At 41.2% G+C, this 21,069-nt stretch overlaps 1 protein-coding gene across 1 annotated transcript in view; it reads right to left on the reverse strand.

The window, feature by feature from the left end:
- Positions 1 to 20,469, reverse strand: part of cntn2 (contactin 2) — a gene marked incomplete at both ends in the record, with an annotated part of 33,571 nt that extends 13,102 nt beyond the window's left edge. The window contains 12 exons of the mRNA XM_079218390.1: positions 1,256 to 1,431; positions 2,878 to 3,005; positions 5,717 to 5,867; positions 6,451 to 6,580; positions 7,600 to 7,736; positions 9,065 to 9,246; positions 9,405 to 9,507; positions 10,847 to 11,059; positions 11,348 to 11,443; positions 11,629 to 11,804; positions 12,022 to 12,163; positions 20,412 to 20,469. Coding sequence (XP_079074516.1) covers positions 1,256 to 1,431; positions 2,878 to 3,005; positions 5,717 to 5,867; positions 6,451 to 6,580; positions 7,600 to 7,736; positions 9,065 to 9,246; positions 9,405 to 9,507; positions 10,847 to 11,059; positions 11,348 to 11,443; positions 11,629 to 11,804; positions 12,022 to 12,163; positions 20,412 to 20,469 — 1,692 coding nt within the window. The remainder of the gene's footprint in view (positions 1 to 1,255; positions 1,432 to 2,877; positions 3,006 to 5,716; positions 5,868 to 6,450; positions 6,581 to 7,599; positions 7,737 to 9,064; positions 9,247 to 9,404; positions 9,508 to 10,846; positions 11,060 to 11,347; positions 11,444 to 11,628; positions 11,805 to 12,021; positions 12,164 to 20,411) is intronic.
- Between the last annotated feature and the right edge of the window lie 600 nt (positions 20,470 to 21,069).

Raw genomic sequence — 21,069 nt, forward strand, 5'->3', positions numbered from 1 at the left:
GTTAATTTCATTTGGGAGTTTATTTCTGCCCGGCCCTGTGCTCAGATACCGTGAAATGTTCAATGTACTTCCTGAAATGAAGTAATTACGGCTGGAAAAAATCCAGCACACAGTGAGGTGCTCAATTTAGTCTCACTGTTTGAGACTGGAATTACCGCCTCGCAGTGGCATCTCTCCACCCAACAGGTTTTATGAGTTCACAGTGACCTTTGACCACCAAATTATATTCCTTAAATCCAATTGGACAAAAATGGAGAAATGTCCTTTCCGCCGAGAAACGGAAATACGAGAAACGGACAATATATCGGCTCCGACCTGGGAAAAAGCTGGGAAACCTTGTGTATGTTGGTGATGTCGCCATAGCAGCATTAACTTTCTGCACCAGATCTCCAGCAAATAAATACAGTGGAAACCATATCAGCATATTAATAAGTAGGCCCAGGGGTGACCACACTGCACCACATTTTATTTGGACTTTGAGGGAAATGTAGAGCACTGATCCTGAATCCTAAAAAAAGACCCAGTATTGTAGGTATTGTATGAAAGCTGATATATATTCTCTCTTCTGTTCCATAGAGCTCCATAAAAACATTGAGTCACACTGTTGCAAAGGTTGACATATTCCTTCATTATCATGAACACATACACTGTAGATTATTTTGACTCAATCCTACATACAACAGAAACGCCAGAAACACTCCAAATGTGGATTAATCCACTGCTGAAAATAGTCCCCAACAAAGGAACTATTTTATATTAGTTGAGAGCCACACAGTGTAGGGAAGTGAGAAAGCACAGAGAGATGGTCGAACACAAAATAGTCAAATAACAAATCTCTGTGTATGGACTAAATTATTCAAATCAAAGTAAACATTTGAAAAATAGGGAAAACTGTAAATGACTTTTAGAGCAACAAAGCTTAAGTTTTCAGAGTTTGGTGGAGAGTGTAAAAGGCCAATGGAAACATCAGGAAAAGGTTTATCATCCTCAGTAAAACCTTTGATCATAGAGCAGCAATTTATTTGCAATCCTTTTATGAGAATTACACACTAACAACCTCAAAGCTCAGGTGGATTCTGCTCATGGTACACCATGGTTATTCGTTGTTTGATGTTTTGAAGCTTACATGGAACTAATGAGAGTTCATCTCAGCCTCAGCTATCAACCAAGTCCTCTCTTTCCACCCAATATTTTTACAAACAGGAAGTAGGATTGTTCTGCCGTGGTTCCTTCTCTCCACCATGCCAGGACTCACCCCCTGCACCCGGTGGTACGGCCCGGCAGAGTCCTCCAGGTCCAGCAGGACCCCGTTGAGGGCCCAGGTGAAGGTCAGGTCCATGGTGGGGTCGTGGGAGGCGTGGCACTGCAGCGTCACGTTCTCTCCTTGGTTGATGTCGGCGTTGGCCGGAGCCAGCGTGATCTTAGTGGCATCTGCATAGAATTCAAAAGAAAGAAGAAAAGATGTACTTTTTTCAGAGCAGACATTGTGTCTTGTCCTAGCAGGGATAGCACAGGGCTGCGGTCTAATAGACTTCCTTTCTTCGTGAGTGAAATGACCTGGAAGTGTGTAAGTGGCAGCCACGATAAGAGCCGGTAGAATTCTCTAAATGCTAAGGAGAGGTGCTTCGGTGCTTCCTCTCTTATCTCCTTTAGGACAGAAACACTGGACCATCCTGTATCAAAGGAAAGGAGATAATAACGTCCCACAATTCCTTGCGGCAGCAACAATTAAAAAACATATATCGGGCTCATTTCCAGGTTCATTGTAGTTTGGGTTTCTAGTAGAACAAGTGTCCATGCTTTAATGTTAAAACGCTTTCTTCTTCTCATACTGTCTGAACATACCTCTGTTCTGTCAGCTCATGTCAACAACATACACTGCAACTGGAAATAAACTGGGCCACATTTTGAAAGTGCCCGTTTAAAACTGAAATGGTCTCTCTATTGTATAGTTGTGACATCATAACTGTTCATAAATCCTGACGCTCGGTTAAACGCTCTGGGAATTGAGTGTTTCGATACTTTCACTGTATTTATGTAGCACTTGGACCTGCTTTATATATATTTTTAAAGCGACACAACATCTGGCAGTCAATTTATTTCTAAATGGATTCTAAAGAGGTGTGATCGGTGATAAATTGTACAACAATGGTGTACTCATTTTGTGTCCTAAATAAAGCTCTTTTTTTTTAAACCTAAAAAACATCTGTGTGCAGTGGGATTCTCTGAGCACAGCGGTTGTCTATTCGTAAGCTTTCTGAGTTCTCCTTCACATCTGTGTCTCTTTGACTGCAGCCCGTGGATGCTGCATTCAGGCTCACTGCCATGGCTTCCTGGGGCTCCTGATGGAACTGAGGCATCGTTAACACAAATGTGTTTCACCTGCTGTTTCCTGTAATGTCAAGTCAAAAATATCTGCTGAGAAAATGGTCCATTAGAAAGGAAATATCCGACTGGTGACTTGTTTAGGTGTGAAGGATAGCAAAGAGTTTTAAGTAGCCTGACATTTAAATTGGACTCCACAGTGTGAGGGGAAGACAGACTACCAACAGCCAATGAGTGAAAGTTTACAGTTTCAGATTTTTGATGCTCATATATATATATATATATAAATATTGGACGGGGTAAAATCTTTCCATATACCTTTTGCTTTTTTAAAGAATTTTGCCCACACTATGAACTGGGCAGGATATTTGATCATTAAAATTCAATCCCTTAACGTTCAGCAAACGCTCCTTACATTGTTTCAAATGACCATTAAGTGTGTGTGTGTGTGTGTGTGTGTGTGTGTGTGTGTGTGTGTGTGTGTGTGTGTGTGTGTGTGTGTGTGTGTGTGTGTGTGTGTGTGTGTGTGTGTGTGTGTGTGTGTGTGTGTACCTCTGACAGACAGGTGTCCGGTGCTGTTGGCTTTGCCCAGGTAGTTCTCAGCAAAGCAGGTGTATTTCCCTTCGTCTGCCCTGCTGATGTTGTGGATCAACAGGATGCCGTCTGGAGTTACGGTGACTCTGAGGAGACAGAAGCAGACGGAGGGTAAAGAGTGCAGCTAGCTGACTTCAGCACCTTAGTACCAACTCAAGGTAAAATACTGGGAACAATGTAATGTAATCCGATACAACATCACAAACTATTTCTTCAAATATAATCACAGGACATCAACATGGACGTTTTGGCATCACAAAGATTAGTATTCGTACAGGTGTTCCTGTTATTGCGTCCACCAGGAGAGCTTTCACTCTATGTGGTGTAGCAGCGACAGAGAAATAAGTTAGTGTAGTGAATCACAATGTCAAGGTTGCTCCGTCCGTCTGCATTGCTGAATGTTAATAATACTCCCAGCTGCTTCTTCCACACACCCACTGCTTAACCTTCAGACGGCTCCTGCACAAGTCATCAGCTTAGCTTGAAGGAAAATTCTCTTCTCCTGCTATATTCTTCATTCTAGTCATTTTATTATCCAAACAAATGTATTTAATCTGGGAATGTGGTGACGCCACTAGTCACAGCTTTATGTGTGATCAGGACAAACCACTGTTTAGTTATCTTCATAAAAAAAGAAAAGACACATAGAAGTTATTGCCTAAACTTGTTATTGTAAATGTTCTAATAGAGCTTCACATTTGAACTTCAGTACACCCACAAAGAACTATATACATAATTGATGTCTGGCATCTCAAGTGAGTATGTTACCAGTCAGCAACCCCCCGGGGTCTGAAAAGTGAAGCCAACGTTAAAGTGCCTTAAAAGCTGAATTCCCTCTACTGTCCATCAGGGGGCGACTCCTCTGGTTGTATAGAAGTCTATGAGAAAATAACTCTACTTCTCCCTCCCCTATTTATTACCTCAGTAAACATTGTAAATATGAGTTTATGGCCTCAATCTCAAAGTTTCAAGTATTCTTCAATACAGCATTGAAGCAGACAAAAAAAGACAAAAAAGGATCGATGGCAGGGAGGAGTAGAAGAAGTTAATATGAGGTGTACAAAGGAGTGAAACACCTTTTGAATGCAAGACTTTAACTCTCTAGCGTGTATTTAACGCCCACACTCGGGTCGTTCCAGACTTCTCAGAATGTGTGTGACAGAATCTGATGAAATCAATGGTAATTAAACCGCAGATACAAACAGAACGCAATGGACTGTGGGAAGTCGCTTTTGATCTCACCTCCAACTACTGTGTTTTTCTGCATCTTTCTACAGCTGACACGAGTTACAGGTTAATTTGTTCAATGAGCCGCATCTGTCAGACGCCCTGCAGACGATGACATCACTGCAGCTTCTGCGGTTTATTGCTTGAGTCTGGAGTTAAGAGCGGAACGGCTGTTATTATAATACTTTGCCTGGAGCAGGGTGAGACTGTGGCAGTGAACTCGATATGAAAAGAAAAGCGTCTACTGCTATATGAGTCAGAGGGCCAATCCCGATATCACCCCTAAGCCCTCAAACCCTGAACCCTCTGGGACTTAGACGTCACCTGATGAATGAGAGACGATGAGGGCTTGAAATGGTGTCAATACGTTACCAATTATTCATAAAGGAGAATTTACAGTTATGTGTTATCCAATCAGAAATATTCTCATCATTATCACTGGTACATTCAACTACTTGTGGGTGATTATGAACACATTCAGGGTCCCCTCTGAGCTGGAGACCCACCTGCATTAAAACAAGTGCTACCAACTGTGGGAACTGCTTAGAAGAGACTGATTTTGGAGAGAGTACACATACAGTACATGCAGACATATTAGATGTGTGAGTAGATTACATAAATGGTGTAGTACAATCTACAGATTTAGAGTTAGAGAATGTTTGATGGGAACATTTCGGGTTAACTTCTATAGAGGTGTGGATTGAACAAGCAGCACACCTCCACCTGACAAATAAAGGTACGCCTGGTATAAGCAGGTATCAGAGCCATCCTGCTGATGCTGGATAGATTTTCAGTGGTCACACAATAAATGGAAACATACAAATAACATAAATAAAGAGACAAATAATAAAATCCATGAAACGCAAGCCTGGGAGGACAAACATAAATATGCTAGCTGCTGGTGTACGTTCCATAGCAACTGCCTCAGTCAAGACTGTCTATTATATTGTGAACTTCATCATTTATTACTGAAAAATGACCTCTTTGAATTGGAATGTGTCTCTAATTTCACATTGCCATAGTTGATGACCTGTTTTAAAAAAGCAAAAGCTCACTTCAGATATTATATAACAACTGAGGGGATGTCAGGAGCGATTAAACAAAACAACTATATCAGGAAACACTCATTATGTACTATGACCCAAGTTGTTGTTCCTAATGGTTGAGAAAGACTAAAAGTAGAGAATAACGACTAATGTGGTGTGTTACACATAAACCAGAGGTACAGGCCTCCTACAGTATATGATAGACTGTACAGCGGCCTTCATCTAACCATCCATACTTTCCTGTATTGAATGCATATCCAGCTATCCTGTTCATTTCCTGCTGTGTTATGCTGAGCCTCATAATGTCTCTATTTCATGTATATCCTTTTATTTGTGTGATATTTATTTGTTTTGCAATAAAAGAAGTAACTGAACTCTGAAATCAGAATCCAAGTCTTCCTCAGGCAACTAACCCCAGGAAGGACATGAAGGAAATACATATTAAGTATTAGGTATTGGGTTTCAAAACGAGAAGCGAACGCAGCGTGCTGTGCATGAACATCAGTGTGTTGACTTGGTATTACCTGCTGCTGTTGGTGAGCAGCTCCGTCCCGCGGCTCCAGAACAGGCTGGGCTTCGGAGCAGCCCGAGGGCGACACTCGATCGTCACCCGCCCGCCTCTGGCTGCTGGGATCAGCCTCCTTACTGGGTTCAACCGGAAGTCTGGGGCCTGAACTGGAGGGCAGGTGGCAGGAAAACAAGCGGAGTAGAAAACAAGCCGGTTGATGGATGCGATGCAGAAGGGAAGAGCATGGAGATGGAGGAAGAGTGGAAGACAGAATGCTATTAACATGAGGCTAGAGTGTGGTACAGTATTAAATCGTACTACAATTTAATTTGCATTAATACAAGGAACATTTGCAAGCAACCAACCGAAACCTGGTCTAAAGTCAATGGCGCAGTATGTTACTGCCATTTGAATAGCAATGCTTTTAAAGGGAATCGGAGATGACACTCTGGTTGGTTTAATTAATGTTACGACCAAAACACCTCAATAATTAAATTAGACTAGTTAACAATATTTGACTAGCAACAATGGACTTTGACACAAACTAAATGCACTCGTGCCATGTACTTAAGACCATGTGCTACAGATTCTTTAAATAGGGCTCTTTTTGTTCTTTACTGATATAGCTCTCAATATGATACTTTCGTTGAGAAATCTAATTTTAATAAACACATTTAAAAAATCGAATACAATATATTGAATGTCATTATAAACGAGGGGAACTAAAGACAGTCCTCCTTAGACGTGTACCTTGGACCCTGAGCTCAGCAGTGGAGTAGACGGTGCCATGTTTGTTCTCAGCGACACACTGGTACATCCCAGAATCCTCTAGGGCCAGATTGTTGATCTTAAGACGAGGCCCGTTCACCTCCACCCGGTCCTGGGGGGGTGGAAGAAGAAAGAGAAAAGAAAGTGAGGGATGGAATATGTAAGCTGTGAAACAAAGCATACATACATACAAAGCATACATACATACATACATACCATTTTACATATGCCATTTTTTCAAGTCGCTTCGTGTCTCTGTATTTCTTTTATGTCTCTTCATGGTTGTTTTGGTCTTTTCTAGTATTTGTAGTTTTGTATGAATTTTTGCATCTGTGGGTGCTATGCCCATTTTTTATTTTTTTTTGCGTCTATGTAGTTTTTGGTTCACTTTGTAGTCTTTTTGCGTCTCTTTGTAGTTCTTTTACGTCTCTTTGTAGTTGCTTTGTGTTGATAACGTCCCTAAATGTTTCACAACCCTCATTAAAATAATAATTTTGAAAGTCATATGCGAACTTAATCAACATCTAAAAAATCCCTTTTAGTGTCAGCAATAGGAGTCAAGTTACCGGCAATAAATACTACATTTATGAGTAATCTTTTACTACATTTACACTCATAATTGTTTAGTATGATATAAGACACTTTTACAACTTTGAGCTGTTTTTCAGCAGCGTGTACACCAATCTATTCCTTGTTCTTTAATGAAAAATGGATTTCCTGTTCCTGTGATTTCCCTCTAGTTTTCTAAGACATGGAAGAAAATATGACCTTTTCTGAATTTCATGTACTTTCTAAATCAAAGAAAATGGACTTTATCTTGGTGGAAGTATTCCTGTTACTGATATTTTTTATCAATTTGGTGACTGACCATTGACCATTAGTGCTAAAGGTTTGTTGGGGGGTGTTCCTGTGAGGGTCATGGGACAGATGATGTCGTATGTGAACAGATTGTAAAGCCCTTTGAGGCAAATTTGGGATTTTGACAAAACAGCAGTGCTACAGTAGAAGGAGAATTTTAACATTTTTGTGTATGCAGGTACTGTATATATATATATATATATATATATATATATATATATATATATATATATATATATATAAAACAGTGAGACAGCACACTGCATGTGTTACCTGTGTGCTGAGTGGCTGTCCGTTGCGTAGCCAGCGTATGGAGGGGCGGGGTTTACCGGCAGCAATGCAACTCCAGAGAAGATCTGAGCTAATCTCCACCTCTGAGTCGCTCATCACCTGCAACCACTCGGGCTGAGCTGGAGGTTTGGAGGAGAGAGATAAGAGAAATGTAATATAGATATAAAACAGAGACAGTAAATTGCAGAAAATGCATATACATATACATAAAGCAAATGCACTAAAGGTGCATTACAAGACCTTTTGTCCCCTTCAGACGTGAAATACGTGACATTGCTGGTATGTTAAAGTGATGGTTCTTACTCTGATGTTCACTATGGCTTCATTCAGACATTTACTGACAGCAGAGCTGAAAAGTTATGATAGCGAGGAAGAGGAGTGTTCTCTCACAAGCTGCTTCACTTATGCATTTTAAAACATATTTGCCCTTGAAGCCTCGAGTGTCAAGGACAAACAGTGAACACCAGTGCTACATTCTCATATCAGTTTAACCATTGAAATATCTGATTGCCAATTCTGCTGCCTGCTTTATAAAATCTCCAGAGCATATTGGCTGCTCACACCCTGAATCTTAAGAGTTATTCATCCACACAAGCTGGATATTCATTTATTTATCCAATTTGTCAGCATGAATGGACATTGGAAATACATTTAAAGACATTTGGTCGGATCAATATTGTAAGAGGCTTTTTCAAACTGGTTGCACTGCAAGGGAAAAATATGTTTTTTAGACTGATCTGATATGAAAAGATGAGTGTTTCATAGTTAATTTAACCCATTGTGTGCATGAGAGACAATGATTGAGATAATAAACTCATTACACCAATCTCAGAAGGTGACAAGACATTTTGTCGCCTTCTCTCTCTGCATGTTTTACCTTGTGCTGCTTCTGAGTCTGTCACAAAAACTGCTTTTGCTGGCCGAGATATTGTCCCAGAAATAATTTTGATTAAGATATTAGTCATTTTGAGACATTGATATAATGATAATACGATGCCATAATAATGCAAATTAAATCTTAAGAATATTCAGACATTGGAATTGGATAGGTGAAAAGTTTATCACATAAACATCGAGGTGATGTGCATATATCGTATGATAAGTTTATAACCTAAAAAATGATCGAGGTCATGTCCATATATCGTAGAATAAGTCGATAACCTTATATGATTGAGATCATGTTATAGGGACAGGTCTAGCTGGTGGAGCTTTGTCTTTAATCAAATGGAATTCAACGTAGACTTGTGCTGTGTTGAAAGTAACATGGAAATGTTTGCAGTTTAATTTATTATGAGTCACAGTTGTGCCGTAACTCTCAAAGTAAAAGTGACCAGGAATCTTTATTTACACATACCAACATGTTAAACTGGCCTGAAATTGCCGTCAGAACATCACTAATTAACCTGATATTAATTCAGTGATGTGAATACAGTATGTGCTTCTGTACCTTGCACGTTGATGCGTCCCTGGTATGTGTCACTGCCCTCTGAGTTGTAGGCTTCACATTCGTAAACACCCTCGTCATCGAAGGAGAGATCTGGCAGGATGAGGGTAGGGGCCTCGGCACTGGAGCCCGCCTTGGACGGCATCAAACCGTCCACCTTCCTCCATCGCAGTTTTGGGACTGGACTATGAGACAAAACATAGAAAGAGACCGAGGTGAAATAAAGGAAGAGTTTTACAATGAAACAGCACACGGACGGGGGAGGAATGGGGAGGAAGTATTAAAGACGTTTGCAAAAATACATTGCAGACATTTTGCGTTGGCTTCAGGGTGGGAGACTTACTTTCCATAGGCGAAGCACTCTAACTGGGTGGTGTGTCCTGCGAGGTCGTAGGTCTCTGCTGGGAAGCGCACTTTGATGTTTGGAGCTGATTTCCTGGGATTGGCTGAAACAAAATACAATTGAAAACATTCACAGGAAATCCCTTTCAGAGTGTATATCTCAATGTTACACACATGCATACGCATACACACAACTATATAGAGACATTTACCTCGTTAATGATGTTAGCGTGTGTTTTTCTCTGGAGCAACATACTGATACATTTACTGGCAAGATATTCATGAGATTATATTCATAATCTCTAGTGGAGGATTACTACCATTACTATAAGGGATCATCTGACCTCTCATGCTGCCTTGATACTGGTCATGTTTTACACCAACAATAATCGTAAAAAGAATACGGTACCAATACAAAAAAGTGAACACACCAGGTTCTCCAGATGATGAACCCCGGCCATTTTGAGCACCAGGAAAGCTCTAACAATAGCTTAATTCTCAGTATCTTGATCGTCCCATCCAGCATGTTTATATGGTGTGGTTTGTTGAACATTGTTTTTTGTAGGGTCTGATAGAAGGGCTCAACATTAATGCTAACACTATATATATATATATATATTGAAGCTCCAATGTCTCTGTGGACAATAGCAGTTGTGTTTCTGAGCACCAGAGTCCCTTTAGAAAACCTCTTATTTTACTGCAGCAGGGTCTGACAATCTGCCTGGGTCTCCAGCAGCATGGGGCTGTGGTTGGCTCCCAGTGGGGTCCGGCCCGGAAGAGGCCCGGAAGAGGCCTGAGCCCGCCCTGCTACTATCACTTCAATGCCAGTTTGTCACGAACAAAACATTGGTAGAGAAGTGAAGATGACATTTGGAAATGATCATTGGACCAACGCAATGGGATCGGTAATGGGAGGACAATCTCCCTTGGAGTCATTTTATGCATTTTGGTCAATAACATATTAGCATGAAACAAAATGGAAAAATTGGCCTAACAGAGGACATAAGGACCCCATCCCCTCCCACAACCACCACTTTCTTGTTGCTGCCGGAGTTTCAATGATCAAGTTTTTTTTACACAGAGAGAAAGAGAAAACCAATTATTTTATTAATTATACCAAGATTTGGAAATGAAAATGATTTATTTCAACCAATACCAATGTAAAGAAATAAAAGAGGAGCAACCTCCTCTTCCTCTATGGGCCAGCCTCCTCTGGTTCACATATTCCTAGCCAATCAAACCTTTGGGTGAAAAGCTCCAGGTTTCAAAACAACAGCTCCAAAAAAGTTTGTTGTGAATACACCCTCAGACGCGGTACCACCTATAACATTAACGCCACACCAGATCTTCTCAGCTATCCCTCTGTCCTCCGTTTTTTTAACATGTATTCATCAGTTACACACTTTGTGCATCATATGGCTCTAATAGATCAGTCCTGCATACCTTCCGGCAGCACAGTGAGCTGGTTGGCCTTGCTGAAGGTGCTCTTGGTGCTGATGTCCATGTTGATGGTGGTGAAGCAGAAGTAGTTCCCGGTGTCGTTTGACTCTGCTTTGGCCACGTACAAGTTGCCTGTGACCTGCGACACAAACCAGCGGCCGTCGTCGTTCTTGATGAAGTTGGGGAATTCATTGATCAACCAGCGGTAGGACAAAGCTGCAGAGGAGACACATTCATCAGTAATGCAGTCATTACTGCCGTCCTGCTAATACTCAGATTTCAATATGGAAATGCTCAGCAGAGTCACCCGTATCACAGAACAGGTAAAAGATAATTCTGCTGATTTAAAGCGCTGTGACCTATGGACCTTTATCCCAGCTGTGAGCTGCGGGTTTTCTGACAGCTGATTCTCTCATTTTTAAAGGTGTCTAACTGTTTCTCTCATCTTCCGGGTGGTTAAAAATGCTAAATAACTGGCGTAGAACCCCGAAGTAGAGTGGATACCTGGGTAATGTACAGGGGGCTGGCAGGCCAGGAAAGCGCCGATGCCTTCATACGCTGTCTGAGGACTCCTGCTGTCCGGAGGGAAGTCATGGAGGTCTGGAGAAACAAAAGATTACCGTCACATACAACAGAGGCAGCAATAGTATACAGTTGATAGTAATCAAAGCACAGTACTGTAAAGTAAATCCTCTCTCACGCCTTCTATCTCTGCCACAGGGATCAACTCAGGCAGCTTATACAGGTCAAAAGGTTAAAAGGTTAAAAGACCTGCTCTCACTCACAGCCAAATTTGAGGTTCGCTGCCCGGCTGATGATGATGCCACAGCGGTTGATGGCCAGACATTGATAGGAGCCTGTGTCTCGAATGGACTCGGGGCTGCTGATCACCAGGTTGCCGGCCACCAGCGTGTAGCGAAGGTCCAAACCCAGCGGGACCTCTGTGCCGTTCACAAGCCATCTGCAGAGAGTGACGAAGACAGCGAACAGGAGGGAGTAAATATAACGGAGCATTACAGGGGGGAAGAGGCTGGAAAGAGTTGATGATGTTGGTGGTGAAGCCAGTGTCCTTGTGTGTGGGAGATGTCTGTGTGTGTGTGTGTGTGTGTGTGTGTGTGTGTGTGTGTGTGTGTGTGTGTGTGTGTGTGTGTGTGTGTGTGTGTGTGCGTGTGACCCACCTGTAGGATGCAGCTGGACTAGCTCTGGCCTGACAGCTGAGGGTCACCTTGCCTTCAATCAGGCCTTCTGGGTAGATTAAACTGTTCGGCTGTTCTTCAAACAGTGGCCCGCTGTCATGACCCGACACACACACGTCTCCACCTGGAAACATGTTCAACAACGCTTCGGTTACACACTAAACTCTATGCCAGAGACGTCCCAATGGTGAGGACCTACTGCCGTATCCTGGACAATTCTATTGTGTACTCTTAGACAGTAATTGCAATTAGCCATTACTTACATCTTGCCATTTGCAGCTTGTGCAGTGTTCATGCACCAGCTGCAATCATTGTGTAATGATTAACTTTACAGCTGCATACAATAATACTCTTTGCATATACAGTATATATATATATATCATTGCAATAAACATTAATGTTCTTTCTATAAGAATCCATTAAAGAACGTTGAATTAAAGAAGAGTAAATACAAATATTTACAACATTCAAGTTGAGGGATATTTGAACAAATGAAACTACGTGATTTAGAGCCAAATAGACCATAAAGCAGGGGAAGCTTTAGGGCGGGGCTACTGTGATTGACAGGTTCGCTACCTCAGTGATGTCCGGTCTGAGAGTTGTCCGTATGTTTGTCTTACAGCTTAAACCCTTTAACAGTGTGTTTTCAGTTCATGAAAGTTAATTGCAACATTCCGGTCGCCTATAAATGTCTTCTTCAGTGTAATTAGCTCCGCCCTCTTGTGTCACTTCTGGTTGCAAAAAAACAAGATGGCGGCAGCGGAAATTCCAAACTGGAGGCCTAAAAACCGTAGGCTGCAAACCAATGGGGGCTGCCATCTTGTGCTTTTGACGTCATGTGGAGCCAGAGTCTGCACAGCGGTGATCAGCTGGAGTCGCAGTAGCGAGGTCCCGCCCACACACCTGCCCAAGCCAATTGCAAACCGAGCACAGCCACAGCTTGTTAGCGTGAGCCACTTAGCTGCTACATTAGCACCACAGGGGCTGTTTGGCACAACAGCGAACCAAAATATCTACACAAATCCATGTATGATGAAACAGACTGGAGGGGGTGGGGTTTATGACCTATACTGCAATCAGCCTTCCGGGGGCGATGGAGATCATTTGGCTTCACTGTTGGGGAGCGGTCATGTCGTCCATCTTTTGAAAGAATTGTGAGTACTGTTAAAACAGTCACCCAATGTGCAAAGCTACAGACCCCCATCACTCTGTACAGCTTTATGACCCAATAGGGAATAAGACTATATTATGCAGTCTGGCTTGAAATGCAGGTCTAATGGAAGACATGCATCTTTATGAGTGTAGTCAGACTGCGGTCTCTTTTTGAAGACAGATGCAAAGAGCATTATTGTCTGCAGCAGTAAAGCTGCCCACAGACACTGTGGGGAGACTGCAGCTTAATCATTACACAATACTTCCGCTGAGCATGAACACCGCGGCAGCTTCAAATGGCAAGAAATGTATAATACATAACACAGAATGTAAGATGTCCTTGTTTGAAAGCAGAGGATTGTGTGAAATAAATCAGATATTTACATTGTTGGAAACAGGTTTTAGGTGCAAAGTGAAGACTGGAATATTCTGGACATCCCTATGCTTCTGCTGATTCATCACTTCAACGCTATATCACAGTAGCCGGTCTACAAGTAAGATAACCCACGAAACGTGTGAATTCAATGAATTTCATTAGAACTTCTGATATTCTTAGGAAATATGAGCTGGGACAAGAAGAGAGCTTGTCTAAATCCCAAGTCACATTTAATGTGGTGACACGATGATACATTTCAGAGGCATAACGGGGCTTCTCAGAAATACTGCTGGGACCGTCCAATGCTGAGTAACAAGGGATTTCCAACCTGAGCTGTATTTCTGTCGAAGGGTGGAGGAGGACAGGAGGGAAGGAAGAGAATAAATCTGTCCATCCCTGAGCCGTGTATCTAACGATACACAATTACTGTGACCCAGTGCATTGTGGTCTGATGATGGCAGTCCAACTAGTTCCTCACCACCGGGGCTTTTTGTCAATACATTCCGAAATTCCTCCTGCAATTCCCCTCAGCACAGAGGAAAACACTGGACCTTGATTGGTTCAGAATCCACACGTCTGTTTACCAAACAGCTCAAACATCCCCTCTGGCGTATAGCCCTAAATTCAACATGACAATAATATATTCCCATCCATATGTAACAGAAGTTGTTCAACACGTTTCCCGAAAAGTCTGCAAAAGAAGAAGTTGTAAATAAGCATCCAACGTCTTGTTAAATCTAAACAACAGAATTGCTCGTTTCAATCACCGAAAAATGTAATTCTTACAGAAATCTCCAAATGTCAAAAGTTGTAGGTTCCAAATCACAGCATACTTCAGGGTCTTGGTGTCTTAATGAGGTATTTTGTTGAAATGTATGATCATACCTATCAATTCGATACCAATGAAGTGTTAATTTACCACTGTGTAACCAAAGGAATCGACCGAAAATACTTTTTTAATTGCTGTATTGCTCTGCGCCTTCTACTTGAAGTTTAACTTTTCATCATAACATCTTTTATAAACAGATGTTGCTCTTTGGCTGTAGATAAGCAACTGCTTGCTGACAGATGACCATAACTTCATGCAGGCATAATGAGTCAGGGTTGTGTTTACAGCTTGTTCTGCTGCCCCCTAGTGGCCAAACCAGTCTACTATTGCAGCTTTAATTAAAGGTGCAGTGTTGTCGTAGGAGTCAGCATTTCACCTCTACTACTGGGTCCAAACAATGTGTACTTGTATTTTCTGGCTGGGTTTGAGCTAACTACCGTCCACTAGGTCCATGGGTCAAAACAGCGCGTAGGCTCCACAGTAAATATTTGCGTACGTTCAAAGGAGGCCGAAATATATAAATATTTATAAAACTTTGCGTATGCCTGCCAGTGAGCTATTTCCTTTCATAAATCTAAAATCAACATGTAAGTGTGAGCAGCTGGTTCAGCCTCACATCCATCCACAACCATAAATGATCAATGCAAAAAGTGTTGATGCAGAGAGATGAGCTGCTGATCGGTGGGTCTTTATGATGAATCACAGAGACTACAGAGAGGAAGAACGCTCGATTTCTCCTAATTCTTCCATTCATCTATCAGTCTCACCGTAGGATATCATTTAAAAAAAAGAAAGTTTGACAGGTGAACACAATTAATTTATTCATATACTTGGGTTTTCTTATGGCATTATGATTAGGACTTATAATGAGGAAATGGAGTGACAGTCACCATGGTTACCCCTCTGCTCCAGTGAGCTCCGATACATTAGAGCTGTTTACAGTCTGTGTACAGTATGCTGGATCTGTCACTATGGAATAAACCATAAATTAATCAATAAAGTCTTGTTCACTGCAGCGATTTCACTCACAGACACTTTATGAAAACTTAGATTCTCATTTCTTTAACGCTAGTTGACGTTATCTGACAGATGATGATAAATCCATCGGCTGACCACGAGTGTCGGTAGTTCGGTCTCTGAGGAGAGCAGACAACGCTGATGAAAAATTAAGCAAAACTTGATTTGAGGTTTGAGTTAGTTCCTGTCTTTTATAATATAAATATGCTCATAGATATGGCTCACTAGTACAATCATCAACTGGTTTGACTGTTTATGATAAAGAGAATCTATAAGTGCAAAGTAAGGTAAAGTGAAATGAAATGTGAGAGGCATCATTACGCCTCTCACATTTCATTTCTACAGTCCGGCTTCAGTTCACCCCCTCACCATCTGCATGTGTCTTCTAAATGTTCGTACATGGGTCAGAGTTTCCGTCAGGTTTGTTTTTATATGTTTGCGTGGGAAGTGGCGTCCGCCTCTTTCAGGCCTGATGTTCATGATCTCATACATCTCACACATCACACCTTTCAGTAAAAGAGCTGAATGCATATTTCACCATTGAAGATCTTTAACATCTGAAACCTTTTTAGTACAACACATTTCATTGCTGCTTCAAACCTAATATGGCATTCATGTCCTCACATATATTCATTTGAATCCTCTGTCAACACACAACACATGCTGTCTGTTTGTCATTGAGTATGATTTGGTTTGTTCTTCCTCAGAGGTCTGCGGGAGTGGAGCCATGGGACAGAGGGTGGCAGCACTCTACTGCTGTGTTTATGCCGCAGGTTATGAAAGTCAATGAAAAAGAACATCTTTGCTTATTCAGAAAATATGTTTCCGTCAGCCTTCAGAAGATCTTTTCTTTATCCCTACACAGACTTTATCAGCGAGCGTGGATTAAATATGAAGGCATGTTTTTTAATAAAGCATTTCCAGTTTTCTTTGCTCTATTTTCTTCTATTCCACTATTTAACCTTGCATCCCTCAATTCAAGGCTTAAGAGCAGCTTTTGGTTTGGTCTTTTCAATACTTGCTGAGTTTAACTCGTAAACTTGTAGAGACTCAGCACGCACAGTGTTTGGTGTAATGTCTACTGATTACAACAGAAAAAAAAAAAATATATATATACACTACTATATACTATATATGTACTACTACTACATGAAGGTTCTCTTTTTCTGGCCATTTTGAGAGTATAATCAAACCCACAAATGTGATGCTCCAGATACTCAACTAGCTCAAAGGAAAGACAGTTTTATAGCTTCTCTCACCAGCATAACTGTTTTAAGCTGTGCTAACATAATTGCACAAGGGTTTTCTAATCATCCATTAGTCTTCTATGCAATGAGCAAACACAATGTCCCAATAGAACACTGGAGTGATAGTTGCTGGAAATGGGCCTCTAAACACCTATGTAGATATTTCATTAAAAACCAGACGTTTCTACCTAGAATAATCATTTACCACATTAACAATGTATAGTGTATTTCTGATTAATTTAATGTTATCTTCATTGAAAAAAACAGTGCTTTTCTTTGAAAAATAAGGACATTTCTAATGTCCTTATAATGACCCCAAACTTTTGAACGGTAGTGTATATATATATATATATATATATATATATATATATATATATATATATATATATATATATATATATATATATATATATATATATATATATATCTATATTAGGGCTGCAACTAACGATTATTTTAATAATCGATTAATCGGTTGATTATTTTTTCGATTAATCGGATAAAAAAATGTTTTTATCAAAAAAGCGTTCATTTCCAACCCTTTATTCAAAAACAGAAGTGACAGTGCAAAACATCTTCAGAAAGTGCACAAACAGGTTGCTCCTTGAACATCCCTGAGCTGTTAATTAAAACAACAAAATGGACTAACACTAAAAACATACACATCTATGCTTTACATCTGCCAAATGTGAGCCCTTTTTACTGTAATTGATCCCTCCAGAGGCTGCATTTACATACCCTGCTTTATCAATATGTATGAAATACTGGGACAGAGGGAAGCTGTACTGCTCCATATAGAGCGTCCTCTTCCTTAAACTCTTTCATTCTGGGTCTCTTATGACCACGACGTCACGTTGTTGGCTAAGCCCAACGACGTGATTTGCTTCATTCTACTTTGAGTAAAAAAAAAAAAACCTGCAGCCAGATCCGCCGGTCTAACGTAAACGAGTGACAGCGTGAACTGAACCAGACCGGGGGGGTGACGGCATGTTTCACCACGTTACGTTTTTTTACAAGCAAGACTGAACTGTAACGGAACATAACGGAACTTTAACGACAATACACAACCAAACACGTTAGCTAACGCGATAGCAAGCTGACTAGCTTCCATTAACAACAAGTTTGAGGAACATGAAGACGCTGATTGGCCAAGACTCGACTTGTCAAAGATCTTCTATTTTTGAGAACATCACAACCTCAGCTTTTCTCGTGTCTCACTCCAATCTCAGAAACGCTGGCCGGCCAGTTGCTCCGCTCTTTTTTTTCTTCTCCGCGACTTATTGCCCGACGTAAAAATTGCGTGACACAACGAATCGATAATGAAATTCGTTGCCAACACTTTTGATAATCGATTTTATCGATTCGTTGTTGCAGCCCTAATCTATATATATATATATATATATATATATATATATATATATATATATATATATATATATATATATATATATATATATATATATACACGTATCTTTCTTCCTTTTACCTGGCTGTTTGCTAGAGGGCCAAAACAATGTGTGTGCAGAGCGTTGTTACTCCCCATCCAGTGTATAGCTTTATCACTGCATACACACACACACACACACACACACACACACACACACACACACAACAAATAATATATATATGTGGTAGAGCAGTGACTCACTTGCTTGCAAGCTCATATTTTAGTTGTACACTATGTCACCTCAGCAGTTTAGCTTCATGCTGGCTGCAGCTGCATTCTGGAGAATACATTTTGAGGCTTATTTAGCTGCAGCCAAGTATATCGGTTCTTGTTGTGCACACATTCAATCAGTGTGGACAGATGAAGACTTTTCACGTGTGTGCACCTTTTATCAGCTCAGCACTGATGATGAAAAAGAGCACTTTTTACGTGTGCTGTGTTCGGGGGGACTGAGCAGAGCTGGTTCATTCCAACAGAAGCTACAGCCGATCACCATCTACCAGTGGCGGGCCGTCAGGGCCAGCTAAGCCTTCTCTGCTGGCCTAAACAGAACCACAAAGTTATAGCTATTATATAATTACATTTTTTTTTAAATAATAATTAAAAGTTATAGCTATTGTATAGTGTTACGTAGTATATGTGTTATGTATTATAATTATGTTTCCCTATCAGCTTAGGGGGGTGCGCCCTCTGATCGAGTCTCGATCAGCACTGAAGGCGCAGGTAGAAAATCCACGTCCCGCCACTGCCATCTACCTCTACCATTTATCAAACCGGTGCAACAGTTCAACGCCACGGCCGAGAAGACGGTCTCCATGGAGACAATTGAATCCTCTCCCCCGACTGTGTGAAACAACAATGATGAGATTTCAATTCAGCCCACAAGTCCCAAAACGAGCTGCAACCGACACATGCAACTCGCTCTCCATCTGTCTCGCACTCAATCTCAAGTGAAAGCAAAATTGAGGGAAAGTATTTTTTTTTTATGGCAATAATATAAGTATTTTTCTTCAACTTATCACTGTGAAATGTTGATTGCACAGTGTAATGGCTGTAGAATAATGACACCATCTGAGTTTGGACTGGTTCCCTGTAAGCCTGTCCATCTATATTCAGTTCCGGGTCCATTTACAGCACAGAGGAAGAGGACAGACCTTGAGTTGTGTCTATGCTGATGAAGGTAATGACATAGCAACATGGAGGATCCGTAGTCCATGCCATGCTTACAGCTGCACTCCTTCTGTCCGTACCTTTCACAATAAAAGCCCCGGACAGACATCACTGCTTTACCAGAGAGCATTTTGCTAAGAAAATAGCTTCCAGTAGCTATCCCCAGGTAGTGGAGATGGAAATGGTAATGTTACCGTGTACTGTGGGAACTCGAGGATTCAAATGAGGCTAAGAGGGAGAGTGAAACGTTCTTTCTACGAAGCTGGATCACTAAGTGACAAAACCTGCCTACATATTAAAACCACTGGCTCTTTTAGTGAGTTGTCATGTCTTCTTCTTCTGCAGTGGTTCAACAGCACCCCTCTGGACCATACGCGCCACTAGCAGAATGAACCAATGAACCAACTGCTAATTAGCTGAACAGCAGTTTTTTTTAATTATTTAGTTCAAATTTGTACTAAATTAGAGTCGAACAACGTACATTTCTTCAGTGCGTTTTAGCATTCGGATACATTGAGCTGTGTTTTAATTCATTCAAATGAATTATGTGTGACTGATACCGACATTTGGCCATGAGTTTAATCTGTTCAATGTGCTGACTAGCTCATTAGCTATCTATCAGCAGCCAGCAAAGTGACACCAGAAGACATTCCCACCTGGTGGATGATGATTTGGTAATTTGTTCAGCAGGCTCAGGTGCAATACAAGACACGGGGATATGAGTGTAGATAAGAAGGAGACACAGAAAGCTAATGTGGGTCTCACTTCAAAGGCTGACGCTCCCTGTCGTGTTGAGACAACGTCTGTTCTCTGGCTGTTAGTCTCACCGTCAGCCAATGACAGAACAAATAGAAAAACAAAATGATCTGATGGCTATATGCACAGGATTCATCCGTCTGCATAGAGGAGTCAGCGTCATTCTGACTGGAACATGCACCAGCAGGAGGTCATTTACAGAGCAGATGCTCAGCCCTCATTATCTCCCTCTGTTGCATTAGTGTCGATGTTAGCTTTCAATGTGCTGTGCTCTCCTGCTTCGACAATGATCACAGCTCCAAAAGAACCAGGTTATTTTGTTGCATTTTGTCAAATCAATGTGCCGACATGACTTGTGTGCATTAAAGAGGAACTTACCGACAGCCTCCTTCAGGGCTGAGCTGAGGACCAGCAGGCACAGCAGGCGCTCCATCATTTGGATCCAGCTGGATTACAACAGGATCGTAAACGGATCAGGAGCAGATGGGATCAACACCTGATCACCAAGAGGCGTTCAATCTGGGCCTGTGAAGGAAAAAGACGATTACTTACATGATAGCTCTAGTAGCTCCAATGAATTCATTAAGCATTGATTGCTTAAAATGTGTTTTATTAACGTTGACTTCCCATCTATTAAACCCAGGCATCAACCTGAAAAGTGAAGCCAATGCTTCAGGGGGGTCACATTTTGAATGTATGACTTGCTGCAAGTCATACATTCAAAATGGTCGTGTCAGTAGCTAAAAGCTTTGTGGAAACCTCAGATTATTTTAACTACAGATACCACCTTTATCTGTTCCTGAACACAGCCCTGTCTCCCCCTGGCTGCTTCAGGTAAAAGAAAAATACAAAAAGCCATTCAACTCTTTTTGAAACGTAGAGGTGGAGGTTGACTGACAGTCAGTCACTAAGTTCTTGAGTCATTAAGTCAAAGTCATCTTCATTGTCAATTAGCCATTAGTGTCATTAGTGTTCTGCTTTGAGGCACTACACTCAATAAAAGCCTTACAAAGAACACTATTGTATCTGTTGGTGC

Source organism: Taurulus bubalis (assembly GCF_910589615.1).
Source record: "Taurulus bubalis genome assembly, chromosome: 5".
In the NCBI taxonomy this organism is placed as follows: Eukaryota; Metazoa; Chordata; class Actinopteri; order Perciformes; family Cottidae; genus Taurulus; species Taurulus bubalis.